We start from the raw sequence: 12,477 nt of genomic DNA, 5'->3' as shown, positions 1-12,477 counted from the left end.
ATTTGCACACCAGTGTTCATAGCAGCATTATTCACAGTGGCCAGGACATGGAAGCAACTGAAGTGTCCTACGATAGATGGTTGGCTAAAGAAGTTTTGGTACATATATACAATGGAATATTACTCAGCCATAAGAAGAGATGAAATACTGCCGTTGCAACAACATTAATAAACCTTGAAATAATCATCCTAAGCGAAATAAGCCAAACAGAAAAAGTTGAAATACACACGATATCACATATGTGGGATATAAACCAAAAAGCAACAAATAGAGAAGACAAAAAAACAGAAACTCATGGACATGGACAATGGACTAGTGGTTACCAGAAGGGAGGGGGAAGGGAGGAGGGGGAAAATAAAAAAATAAAATGTTAAAAATAATGGTAAGAATTTGTATCTTATATTAAAATATATTCATTCACCAAATACTAAGTATAGTTAATGCTCATTGTTTGTGGTCTTTGTGTTCTATAAAGTCATCAGGAGCACTGCATTAATGCACAATGAACCATCTCCTCAGGGCAAGTACAAGGCTAGGTTCCTGTGAGTCTCTTGTCACATTGTCATCAACCGATGAACACATGCTATTGTAAGTGCCTTTGGTCTTGTCTCCTCTCTAGCCCACCCCTCTCCTGCAGTCAAAGCGATCTTTCCATAACATGTCCTTCAGAGGCTCCCCATCACTTAGAGGATAAATCCATATTCCTCATCACTGGAACCATGGCCTACTTGACTGACCTCTGCGTTTCCTGCTGCTTTGGTATGCACATTCCACACCACTGTGCTGCTCCAAATTCTTGCCTCTGAGATGCAAGATGCTCCCTTTCCTTGCTTTGCCATGCACTACCTACAAAACCCTGTCCAACCTCACCTCCTCTGGGAAGGCTTCTTTCATCCTCAACCCAGCCCCAGTCATGCCTCCTTCCTATCTCTCTCCATTCTTCACCCTACCTTATAAATACATGTCCATCTACCCTCCAACGCTGAGCCCTCTGGGAAGTGAGTGCTGTCTCACTTACCCATAAATCTCTTGAATCAAGCACAACGAGAACTCAATATGGACTGATGAATTACACGTAAGAAGCACTGAAGCCATATGTTATGGGCTAAATTGTGTCTTTCTCTCCCTCTCCCTGGCCACTCTTATGTTGAAGCCATAATGCCCATTATCTCAGAATGTGACTATTTGGAGATAGAATCTTGAAAGAGGTAATTGTTAAAATGAAGTCATTAGGGTAGGCCTTAATCTAACATGACTGGTGTCCTTATAAGAAGAGGAGTTTTGAACACAGATGGGTACAGAGGGGAGACTATGAGAAGACACACAGAAAAGATGGCCGTCTGTAAACCAAGGAGAGAAGCCTCAGAATAAGCTGACCCTGCTAATATCTTGATCTCGAACTTCCAGCCTCTAGTATTGTGAAAAAATAAATTTCTATTGCTTGAGTTACTTTGTTATGGCAACCCTAACAAACTAATATATTACATTTCTTAACATTTAAATGTAAATATGCAAAGTAATTTAAAACTTAAAGCAACCTGTATGTCTTTCCAAAAGAGTTTGTTTCTGTCATAAAATCCACCAAAATCTTGATACTGCCGAAGTAATTCAATTGGAGGCTGAGAGCCATAGCGATCCAGTCTGGGCATGTTTAAATCGTCAACGAAAATCACAACATGTTTGTTTCCCGGTGCTCCTGGGGAAATAAAATGAATTTAATAAGAATTATGATTGCCCTTGGAAAATGGAAGACAGAGTTTAGGTAAGGCTTTGGACTCAATAAATAGCTCGTAGGTCATAATGAGCTCAGTTCTTTTCTCAGGAGCAAGGAGGGCCCCGGTAGAGTCCTGCTTCGAGGAGGAGAGACCTTCTTCTGGCCCCATCCAGGCTCCTGTAGGGAGATGTGAACCTGGCCGGGATGTCCACATTGTCAGAGGGTCTCTCACCCTTACTCTCAAAGGTGCACGATGCTGCCAACATTCTAGCTTCCTGACCTTTCTCAGTCTCAGACACTCCCGTGCCTCTCACCCATTATGTGGCCTGGGCATGGGGTGCGAAAGGTCATATTCTTTTCATAGTAGGAAGCCAAAGAATTCCAAAAGCTTCCTTACATAAATGCCATCTCACTACTCCCCTAACAGGGCTGAATATTCAAAAGCATCCTGGTCACATCCAAAGAAAACCCAGAACAGTGGAGCTGGGCAATGCCGCATTTAACTTAAAGAAAATCAATACACACGCTTGTTAGAAAAAAAAAAAAAAAGAAAAAGAAAAAAAGAAAAAGAATAAGTGATCACAGAGAAAAGAGAACAACTCAAAAGCAGAAGAGGTGAGTCTACCCACGCTGGCATCTAGCATCTGACAATTCCAAGGTAACCAAGGCAAAAATAAGTGCCCCACTCCATCGTCCAGTCCCTGGAAACCAAAAAAACATGATAGGAGGTAGGGAAGGGTATTAAAATAATCATTCGTAAATATTTGGGGCCCCCATAAAAAGACTGACATCCATTGCCCTGTGCCTACCTGAGCAGGAAAAAGGGAACAGAGCGGGGCAGTGAAACAACTGGTACTTCCGCAGCTTGGCATCGCATGGCCTATTAGATGATGGACAATGTGGAAGGCAGCTGAACTTGAGCTCTGGTTGGTGTTCCACCCAGGAGGTCTGTGAGCTGGGCGAGTGAATCCCAGCAGCAAGAGGCTGCAGAATGTACCTCTGGGAGGTGGGACTGAGGGAGTTGAGACCCTGATTCCCAACATTAGGGAACTTTCCAATGGAGAGCCCAATGCTTGACCTGTGCACAAATCTTTTGGGAGTCCCTCAGAGAGCCCGCTCCTAGAAGCCTGCCATACAGAAAGCAGGATAGTCATTCATTGTCAGCCAGAGAAGCAAGGAGAATTAACGCAGAAGCCCATCTAAACACCAGGTAGAAAGAAAATACTTGTCCTTTGCTTCTCCTCCCATAACAAACACAGCAGGGTCTCCTAGAGAGAGGGAGGGAAGAATAAAAGAGCACCCACGCCCCTCTCCACCTCCAGCACCTTCAACCACAAAGCTAGCTTATGACGGAGGAGAGGAAGAGCTTAAAGTTGGGTTTGGGATTGAAGCTTTACATTGAACCAGACTCAAAATAAGGAGTGGGGAGGGAGGTCCAACAAAGCCTTGCTAAAAGCACTGACTAAAAAAAAACAACAAAAGTTTCATGCTTATTCCCTACTGAGTTCAGATAACTCAGTGTAGCAGGTATAAAGACGTTGTTTTGTTTGTTTTAAATAAAGGAAATTAATGTTTGAAAATGACATGACTGGATTTTTTTTTGAGCCATGGAGAGACAAAGTTGAAGATGTGCATTGAACATGCTGATAGAAACAAATAACTTGCTTGCTAACAGTAAGATATCTAGATTTGTAGCACAGGAAAGAATATCATTAACCGAATCACCTTTACAATAAAATTAAGCAATGGAAATATCCAATTGTAATTTTATTACATGAACTGTTTTTGTGATTTATTAACTTAATAATTTGTGTGAGACAAATGAAAATGATAATTCTTACCTAGAATATTTTTTCTTTTCCTTTCCAGTTTTGATTCAATGATCTCTTGTGTTCTTGCAGATGAAGTTTGAGCAGAAAAATTTAGATAAACAGGAACATAGCCAGCTGATTCTTGAATTTTATTTAGTAATCCTTTTGTAATAACAGACTTTAAATTTAGAAAAATGTTAATTATTTCACCTTCATTATAACATCTTTCAATTGTCTTTGTCAGTAATAATCCATTATAACAAGTAAGAAACAGGATAAAAGGAGAGAGGTTAAAGCCAGAATGAAACATCTGTCTTTCTCATCCTGGAAATTCTATTCACTTACCTTTATCAGAGCCAAAGAAATATTTTAATCAGCTCTATCTTGATAAAATTTTCTTAGTTTTATAGCAAATTCACCTTGGTTGCCATCTAAGTCAATTTAATAGCAAGAGTCACAGAAGGATCCAAACTTCTTTTAAAAATAATTTAGAGAGGAAACAGAAAATCTCTGTTTATATGGACTCTCCCAAATCAAGATGGTCAAACAATCAGCATTTCCTCCTATACTCTTCATTTTCCAAACACCATTGCTGTGTGAGGTAGAAAGAAATGGGCAGGAGGGGACAAACTGGACTTCATCAGTAGTCCACTGAGGACACAAACTGCTTTGGCCAGGTCCCACCCTCACCTTTGCAGTGCCAGCCCCGTAAATTCCAAGGGATAAAACATAAAAGCCCCAAAATAACAAATATTACTCCCCAGGGTCCTCTAGTTTATATAGTATCGATACCAAAGATTTATTCAGAAACTGGCAAACTCTGGAGTAATTCTCAAGGTCCATATAGAGTTAACATAGTTACATCCCTCCTGAAAAAATGAACAAAATTCAAAAGAATTTAACTTGAGAAATAATGTGTTATTCGTGGAGCTTACAATTCTAAGTCCCCCACGTCCTCATTTTTGGAGAGACATTCTGTTTGAAGGTTCCCTACCTTGCCAACTCCAGTTGTTCCAGTAAATAACACCGAATGCCTGACTGCCAGTAGTTTTTCCATTAGATACCCAAAGCGGACTGTGTCAGCTGTAGGGACAAGCATTTCAAAAAATGGAACATCTCGGCTATACTTGAAGGTGGGTATAATTCGTTCCCAGGGGTCCAGCCGTTTGGTGTCAAAGTCCACGTGAATACTCCACAGATCACCAGAACTGGGAAGCTAAAGAATAAAATTAATCATCACTTTCAATAGGTTTGACACATGGCAATAGAAACATTCATACAGAAACAAAGGCAGGCATAGAACATGAAAGGATTTGGATTGTTTTTACCTTTGTAGAGTAGTTGTTTCAGTATCTGAGTTTAATTCTTTAAACATAATTATGCAACACAATGCATGAAAAAAAATCTAAATAATATATTGATTATATTAAAACGCCATATTAGAATTGTAAAGCATTCAGTTCCAAACTCAGGGGCTTACTTATGACAAATACTGTCTTGGTTCTGGGGACAAGTGCTGAATGAGAGCCAGCCTCTGCCTTCAATGGCCTCGAAATTCACATGGGGGACACAAGGACATTTTGGAGAAAAAAAGGGTTCTAACAGATGTTAGTACATTCACAGAGGAGGGATGGCTCATTTCTACTTGCAGGAGAGTTGGGTGGTGGTGGAAAATTTAAGAAACCTTCTAAGAGCTACGTAGTGATACTACGGCTCCGTCCTGAAGGACAAGCAAGAGCCAGATGGGCAAAGAAGGGATAGGCTGGGATGGGTTGAGAGGGATCTGGGTTCAGAGTAAGAAAACAGGTCGGGAAGCTGAAGCCATGGAAAGTGCCATACATGCTGGGAATTATGAGAGCACTGCACACTGTGAGAGATGAGTCAGGAAATACAGACACAGGCCAGGTCATGAAAAGCCACACTTGTTAAGAGTTTGGAGCAAGAGTTCAGTGAAGGATTCTAAATAGGTGGGTGACATGTTTAGATGCATTTCAGAAGGTTCATTCTGGCAGCAGAACAGTGTAGTGGTGCTTCAAGACCATATGACAGCGACTCGATTAGAAATCCATTTGACAAGGTGACCTAGTACATACATATATATGTGTGTACAAGTATGCAATTCACTCTATTTTCTGTTCTAGTCTATTTTTTAAAAAACGTTTGAGGTATAATGTAGCATCTTTCGCTTGATTTTCAGAATCCAGTTCAAAGAGTTTTCACCTATGTAAATTTCAATGTAACCATCCCTGGATCACAATATTGAACATATCTGGCACCTCAGAAAGATCTTTTCTTCCCCTTCCCTGTCAATACCAGCCACACCTACATCCTCCTCTGAGGCAAGTCACTAGTCTGCCTGTCTGGTCTGCTTGTCTACCCTTGTGCTAATACCACACTCTCTGAATTATTGTTGCTTTATAGTCTTAAATTCTTTTTTCCAGCTTTATTGAAATATAATTGACACATAACATTGTATAAGTTTAAGGCATAAAATGTGGTGATTCTATACATGTAATATTGCAAAATGATTATCACAATAATGTTAGTTAACACATCCATCACCTCACGTAGTTACATAGTCTTGAATTCTTGAAGTCATGTAGTTTAAGTACTCCAAATTTGTTCTCCTTTAAGACTCTCTTGGTTATTATAGGTCTTTTACATTTTCATATAAGTTTTATAATGGGATTGCCAAGTTCCATAAAAATCTTTTGGGTTTTGTGATTGGAAATGTCTTGAATTTTCAGAATATACCGGGAGAACTGATATCTTAACAATACTGAGTATTCTAATCTATGAACATAATATATCTCTTCATTTATTTAGATCTTTTAAAATTTCTCTTGGCAATGCTTTGTAGTTTGTAGTCTTTCATATCTTTCCTTAGATATATTCCTAACTTTTGATATTTTGTTACTATTGAAATAATGTTGTTTTAAAATTTCACTTTTGTGGACTTGTATTCAATGAACTTACTAATTTATTTATTAATTCTAATCATTTGTTTGTAGATTCTTTAGGATTTTCTACTATTCAGTTATGTTTCCTGAAAATATTGACAGTTTTACTTGTTCCTTTCCATAGTTTATGTTTTCTTTTCTTTTCTTTTTTTTTTTGCCTTATTGTGCTAGCTAGGATCTCCAGTATAGTGTTGACTAAAAGTTGTGATAGTGGCTATTTCAATTTTAAAACCTGAATTACGACTCTTTCAATAGATTTTATGACCAATTAATAGACTGTAACCTGTAATTAAAAAGACAAAACAAAACATTGGTATAGAGGCGAGTTAGATTGGACAAGAGAATAATTAATAGGCTATTTTAACAACCCAGAAAAGAAAATGTACTTATTTCTTCTGACTGGCATGCTTCCCCGCTAGCTAATTACTAGCTCGTTGACCTTCTTCAGGACTCTGTACAAATATGACCTTATTGGCAAAGCTTTTCTGACTAACATATATAAAATAGTGCCCCACTATAGCCTAGCACTCTCTATCATTCTCACTCTGCCTTATTTTTCTTCTTGGAACTTATCATCAGCTGATATATTTTACATTTGTCTATTCCTAAATATTTGATATTTTGACTTGCATCTCTGTAATGTAAGATTTATGAGGCTAGGGATTTTGGTTATTTGCTTTAGCCATAGTAGCAAGAATGGTGTCTATCATGTAATAGGTTTTCAATAAATATTTGTTGACTAAATACTGATGGCTCTGGGCCATCTCTTATTGCCCTCTGATGATCTCAAGTCACTTCCCTTGCCTCAGAGGGGTCTGTCTCTTGATCTCAAATTCCCAGTAGTCCTCAATTTGGTCTATCTTGTCCAACTATGATACAGTTATTTTGAGGAGCCAGCAAGGTTTCATATCTGCTAGAAAGTCCTAATCCATAAGGCTCAGAATCTTGATTTAGGGAATTTTTTTATTCTGGTAAATTTTTATTTTGATATAATTTAAAACTTACACAAAAGTTAAAAGAAAAGTACAAAGAACTCTCATATATTCTTTATTTAGATTAACTGATTATTAACATTTTGTCCCATTTGCTTTATTATTATTTTTCATGCTGTGAGAGTTGGTTGTTTTTACTATTCCATCTTATCTTAAATACTTGAATGTGTATTTTCTAAAGAACAAGGATATTATAAACCACAGTAAAATGATCAAAATCAGGAAATGGAATACTGATATAATGTTATGTACCTTACATTCCGTATTCAAATATTGCCAATAGTTTTAATAATGTCTGTTGTAGCTATATTTTTGCAAGTCTAGGATCCAGTTCAGGATAATGCATTGCATTTAGTTATATCTCTTTAGTCTTTTTATATTGAAAAGTTCTCCAGCTTTCTTTGTCTCTCATAACAGACATTTTTGAAGAATATAGGCTACTTTATTTTATAGACTGTTTGGGTAGTCCAGGTGTATCCTCATAAACAGATTCAAGTTATTCGCTTTTGAAAGGAATACCTAAGAAGCAAGGTTGTATCTTTCTCAGTGCACCATAACAGGAAATATAGGTTTGTCCTAATATTGATATAGTAAATGGATAACTTAGTTAAGGTGGTGTGTACAAGGGTTTTTTTTTTTCTGCAAAGATATTATTTTTTTTCTTTACGATTAAGCAATGATTTCTAGGAGATACTTTGAAACTATGTAAATATTTTTTCTCATCAAAACTTCACCCACTAGTTTTAATATACATTAATGATTCTTGCTATACCAATTATTACCAAAATAGCTACAAAGTAAGGACTTTCTGACTCCATATTTTCTCCTGTACAGATTAATTGGTATTCTACTATAAGGAGGAGCTTCCTTCTCCCATTTATTCATTATCAGTATGGACTCACAGATTTTTATTTCATTCAAAGGCTTATAATCCTATACTATCATTGTTTATTTTGATGCTCAAATTTGCCTAGGTTTGGCCAGTAATAACCCCTTTGAACTAGCTCCTGTGTTCTTTTGACGTGTCCCATCATTCTCTGAGCATCTCTTTACTATCTGATATAAGATGTTCTAGGCTCATTTTGCACTTTCCCTCCCCAGTCCTGGAATCAGCTGTTTCACTAAGGAGACTTGGTTCTCTTTTGTGGGAACAGTATTTAGAAATCAGCATACTGGGTATGTTCATTGCTACTGATTTGTAATTGCTTCTAGTTCTTTTAAGCATAAAGAACTAGGAAATTGATGTATCTATGAATACATATATATGGAATCCACAGGTACCAATATCTCCAATTTTAATCTAATAACATATTCTAATCTTTTTCCATATTTATAAATCCCTTCTCTAACAGTGAGAAACCCATTTGCCATCATCTTCAATATATTTGATAAATTTGCTCAGTCTTAGAATGTATAGAAAGTAGTTTCAGAATTGCTAAATAATAACACTGTGAAGAATAAGTTTACTAAGTAGAATTCAATATTCATTTATAGTAGGAAGTTTTTATGTAGTTTTTTTTTTTAACCTTACTTTCTTCATATGGCCGGGAGAGGATGCCTACAATAAGTGTTTCTATGGTTAAAAAGTGAGTAATTTTTAGAAACTCTCTTAGTGAAGAATTTATATTTCTAGTAGAACTAAGGCTTTTAAAGTTTTATCTTGAAGTTTAGGTTTACTGATTTAGAGTTAATATGTTAAAATTAAATTTATTTGGCTCTTACCCTTGCATCAGGATTATCATCAAATTGTGTTCTGATAAATGTATCGAAAGAATCCCAGTAGTTTTCAGTTATATTTCCACCCAAAGACCATAAATAACAGAATACAAAAGTCTGACATAATATACTGTTCAGTTTTGTTTGTTCCTGAAAAAACAAAGAGAAATAATTTTAACATTTTATATTAACATAAAAAGAATCTTAAATCTCAAAGTCTAAAGGCTGTTTTCTTTTGTTTAGTCTCATGCATTTTTAAAAAAGCACAGTGTATGTTTCTTATACTTCATTTAATGGTTCATAAAGTGGTGTTTTATAGTAGTACAAATTTAAATACTCTGATGAGAAAATGAATGGCGAGGTATATGTAAAAAAAACTCAAGGTTGTTTTTCAACTGATCATTACAACTCTGGGCATGAAGTTGGTTAAGTAGCTGTTAGACAGACACAAATTAGAAATATGTTTAGAATGTAAGGGAATTTAAACATTGAGTATAAGAGTAAACTATAGGCTCTCTAACATTCCTTCTAACTTTAGGATTCTATTAACCTATTCATAGTCATTAGTCCCCTGAAACATTAACTTGAAAATCTAATTATCATTTTACAGAAAATCTGGAGTTATTTCTTTGCAAAGCATTTATACAATAATCTCATTTTTCTAGCTTTATAGCAGTAATAAAATACTTCATACCATTGTCAAATTAACTCCATCTTTCCCAAGTATCAAAGACTCCAATAAACAACAGAGTGTAGTAACTTTGCTAATGTCCACTTGTGGGATTGCTTGGCTGCATTTTTTATTGATAAAATGTAAACCATCATCAACATAACGTTGAAAAAGGTTCAATATATATTCTTCAGTTTCCTTATTCAGCTGAAAATAAAACAAACAATATTTTAGCAAGACCAGATGAAATATGTAATTAAGTTTAGAAATGGGTTGGTTCCTATCTTTATATTGTAATATATTTTGTGACTTTTAGACTAAAAGGTATAAATATCACATAATAAATAAATAGATAAATAGATAGATAGATAATAAAAACCTTCTATGACTTGGAAGGGACACATGAGGAGATTATGGGTAGCTGATAATGTCTTACATCTTGATTGGTAATGTGTACACAGGTCTTTATTTTATAATCATCTGTTAAACTGTTAATATGCATTTCATGCAGTCTTCTATATTGATGATATCTCTCACAATTAAGAACAATGAAAAAGAAGAACCACAAAAGAAACCACTTAAAAATATCTATGTAAGGTAGTAGGAATAATTTCCAAAAATTTTAAAAAGAATGCAGCCCCTCTCACCATTTCCTATTCAACATCGTACTAGAAGTCCAAACTAATACAATAGGACAATAAAACGAAATACAAGGCACAGAGATTGAGAAGAAAGACATAAAATTGTCTTTGTTCACAGATGACATCATTATCTATGTCAAAGACAATCCCAAAGAATTGACAGAAACAAAAAAACTCCTGGAACTAATAAGCACTTATAGCAAGGTTGCAGGATACAAGATTAATATACAGAAGCCAGCTGCTTTCATATATTCTAGTAGTGAGCAATTGGAATTTTAAATTAAAAATAAAACACCATTTATATTAACTCCCCAAAATGAAATACTTAGGTATAATTCTAACAAAATATATACAAGATGAGGAAAACTATAAGACTCTGATGAAAGAAACCAAAGATCTAAATAAATGGAGAGATATTCCATGTGCATAGATAGGAAGACTCAACATTGTTAAGATGTCAGTTTTTCCTAATTTGATCTACATAGAGTCAATGCAATCTGAATCAAAATCCCAGAAAATTACTTTATGGATCTTAAACTGATTAGAACATTTATATGAAGAGGCAAAAGGCCCAGAATACTCAACATGATATTGAAGAACAAAATTGGAGAACTGACACTACTCAACTTTAAGACTTACTATAAAGCTACAGTAATCAAGACAGTGTGGGATTGGAAAAAGTACAGACAAAGATCAATTGAACAAAATAGAGATCTCAGAAATAGACCCATATAGATATACCAATTAATCTTTGACAAAGGAATAAAGGCAATCCAATAGAGAAAGACTGGTGTTTTCAAAAATGGTGCTGGAACAACTGGACATCTACATGCAAAACAATGAATCTTATACCTTTCACAAAACTAACAAGATGAATCATAGACCTAAATGTAAAACTATACAGCAAAACAACGAAACTTCTAGAAGATAACAGAGAAGAAAATCTAAGTGACCTTAGGCTTAGAAATGAGTTTTTAGATACAATGCCAAAAGCACAGTCCATAAAGAAAAATTGATGTTAGACTTCATTAAAACTAAAATCTTGTGCCCTGTGAAAGATATTGTTAAGAAAATTAAAAGACAAGCCAGATTGGGAAAAAAAAACCTTTGCAAAACACATATCTAATAAAGGACTTGTATCCAAAATAAAAAAAAACTCTTAAAACTCAATGGTGACCTTAGAATAAACAGGAAGGGAGAGATTGGATTAAACATGGCAGAGTGAGAGACATTCCTAGATCTCTCCCCTTGATACAACAGTAAGCTGAACATCTAAAACTTAACAAAAAACACCCAAACTGCACACCAGCACATCTGAGCATGAGATCTGCGCATAAGAGCTACCATAGCTCAGAATCCTGGGTGTTGGGCTGTGGACTGGGAGGAACAAAGAAGCACCTCTTACACCCACCAGAACTCCCTATAGGAGGAGGCGGAGGGAAGAAGTTGCAGCGAGTTCCCTGAACAGCCCTGCCTGAGAGTGCTGTGAATTCCAAGTGGCTGGTGGGAGTGTCCAGTCATCAGAGCAGAAGGCAGAGAAAAGATGATGGCAGAAAAGTGGGGATGGCAAAAAACAACAATTGATTTTTACCAGCCACCGTTGCAAGACCGAGGCTGAGCTGCAGCCCCTATCCCTCAACACAAAAGGCCTCTGACTCCATTCCCTCTGACACCAATCACCACGGAGCCCCAGGAGAATCAGAGCAAATGCTACCGAAACTGTCACTAAGACTGACAGGAACTGACACTGAGGGTAGCGAGCCTGATTAAACATCTATAAGGAAAAAAAAAAAGACAATATTAAGACTTTATAAAAAAGAGAGATCCAAGAGACTTAGACATCACCTACTGGAAACCGAAAGAAAAATACTTTATTTGCAACAGCCTAGGAACCATTATATAATAAATCTTTCTTTTGAAAAAAAAAAAAAAAAAAAAGGCAGAACACCATCACATAAATGCCAAGGCAGAAA

The 12,477-nt window shown here is 36.1% G+C and overlaps 1 protein-coding gene across 1 annotated transcript in view; it reads right to left on the bottom strand.

The window, feature by feature from the left end:
* The window catches only part of DNAH6 (dynein axonemal heavy chain 6), a 233,739-nt gene that overhangs the window by 129,305 nt on the left and 91,957 nt on the right, over window positions 1-12,477 (bottom strand). The window contains exons 36-40 of the mRNA XM_025050893.1: window positions 9,888-10,070; window positions 9,200-9,343; window positions 4,520-4,741; window positions 3,556-3,703; window positions 1,539-1,696 (exon numbers count right to left, since the gene is read on the bottom strand). Of these exons, the coding sequence (XP_024906661.1) occupies window positions 1,539-1,696; window positions 3,556-3,703; window positions 4,520-4,741; window positions 9,200-9,343; window positions 9,888-10,070 (855 nt within the window). The remainder of the gene's footprint in view (window positions 1-1,538; window positions 1,697-3,555; window positions 3,704-4,519; window positions 4,742-9,199; window positions 9,344-9,887; window positions 10,071-12,477) is intronic.

The sequence above is a fragment of the Pteropus alecto genome, unplaced genomic scaffold, assembly GCF_000325575.1.
Source record: "Pteropus alecto unplaced genomic scaffold, ASM32557v1 scaffold117, whole genome shotgun sequence".
NCBI classification, from domain to species: Eukaryota; Metazoa; Chordata; class Mammalia; order Chiroptera; family Pteropodidae; genus Pteropus; species Pteropus alecto.
Note: the sequence above shows the minus strand (reverse complement) of the source record. Positions and strands in the feature narration are given on the sequence as shown.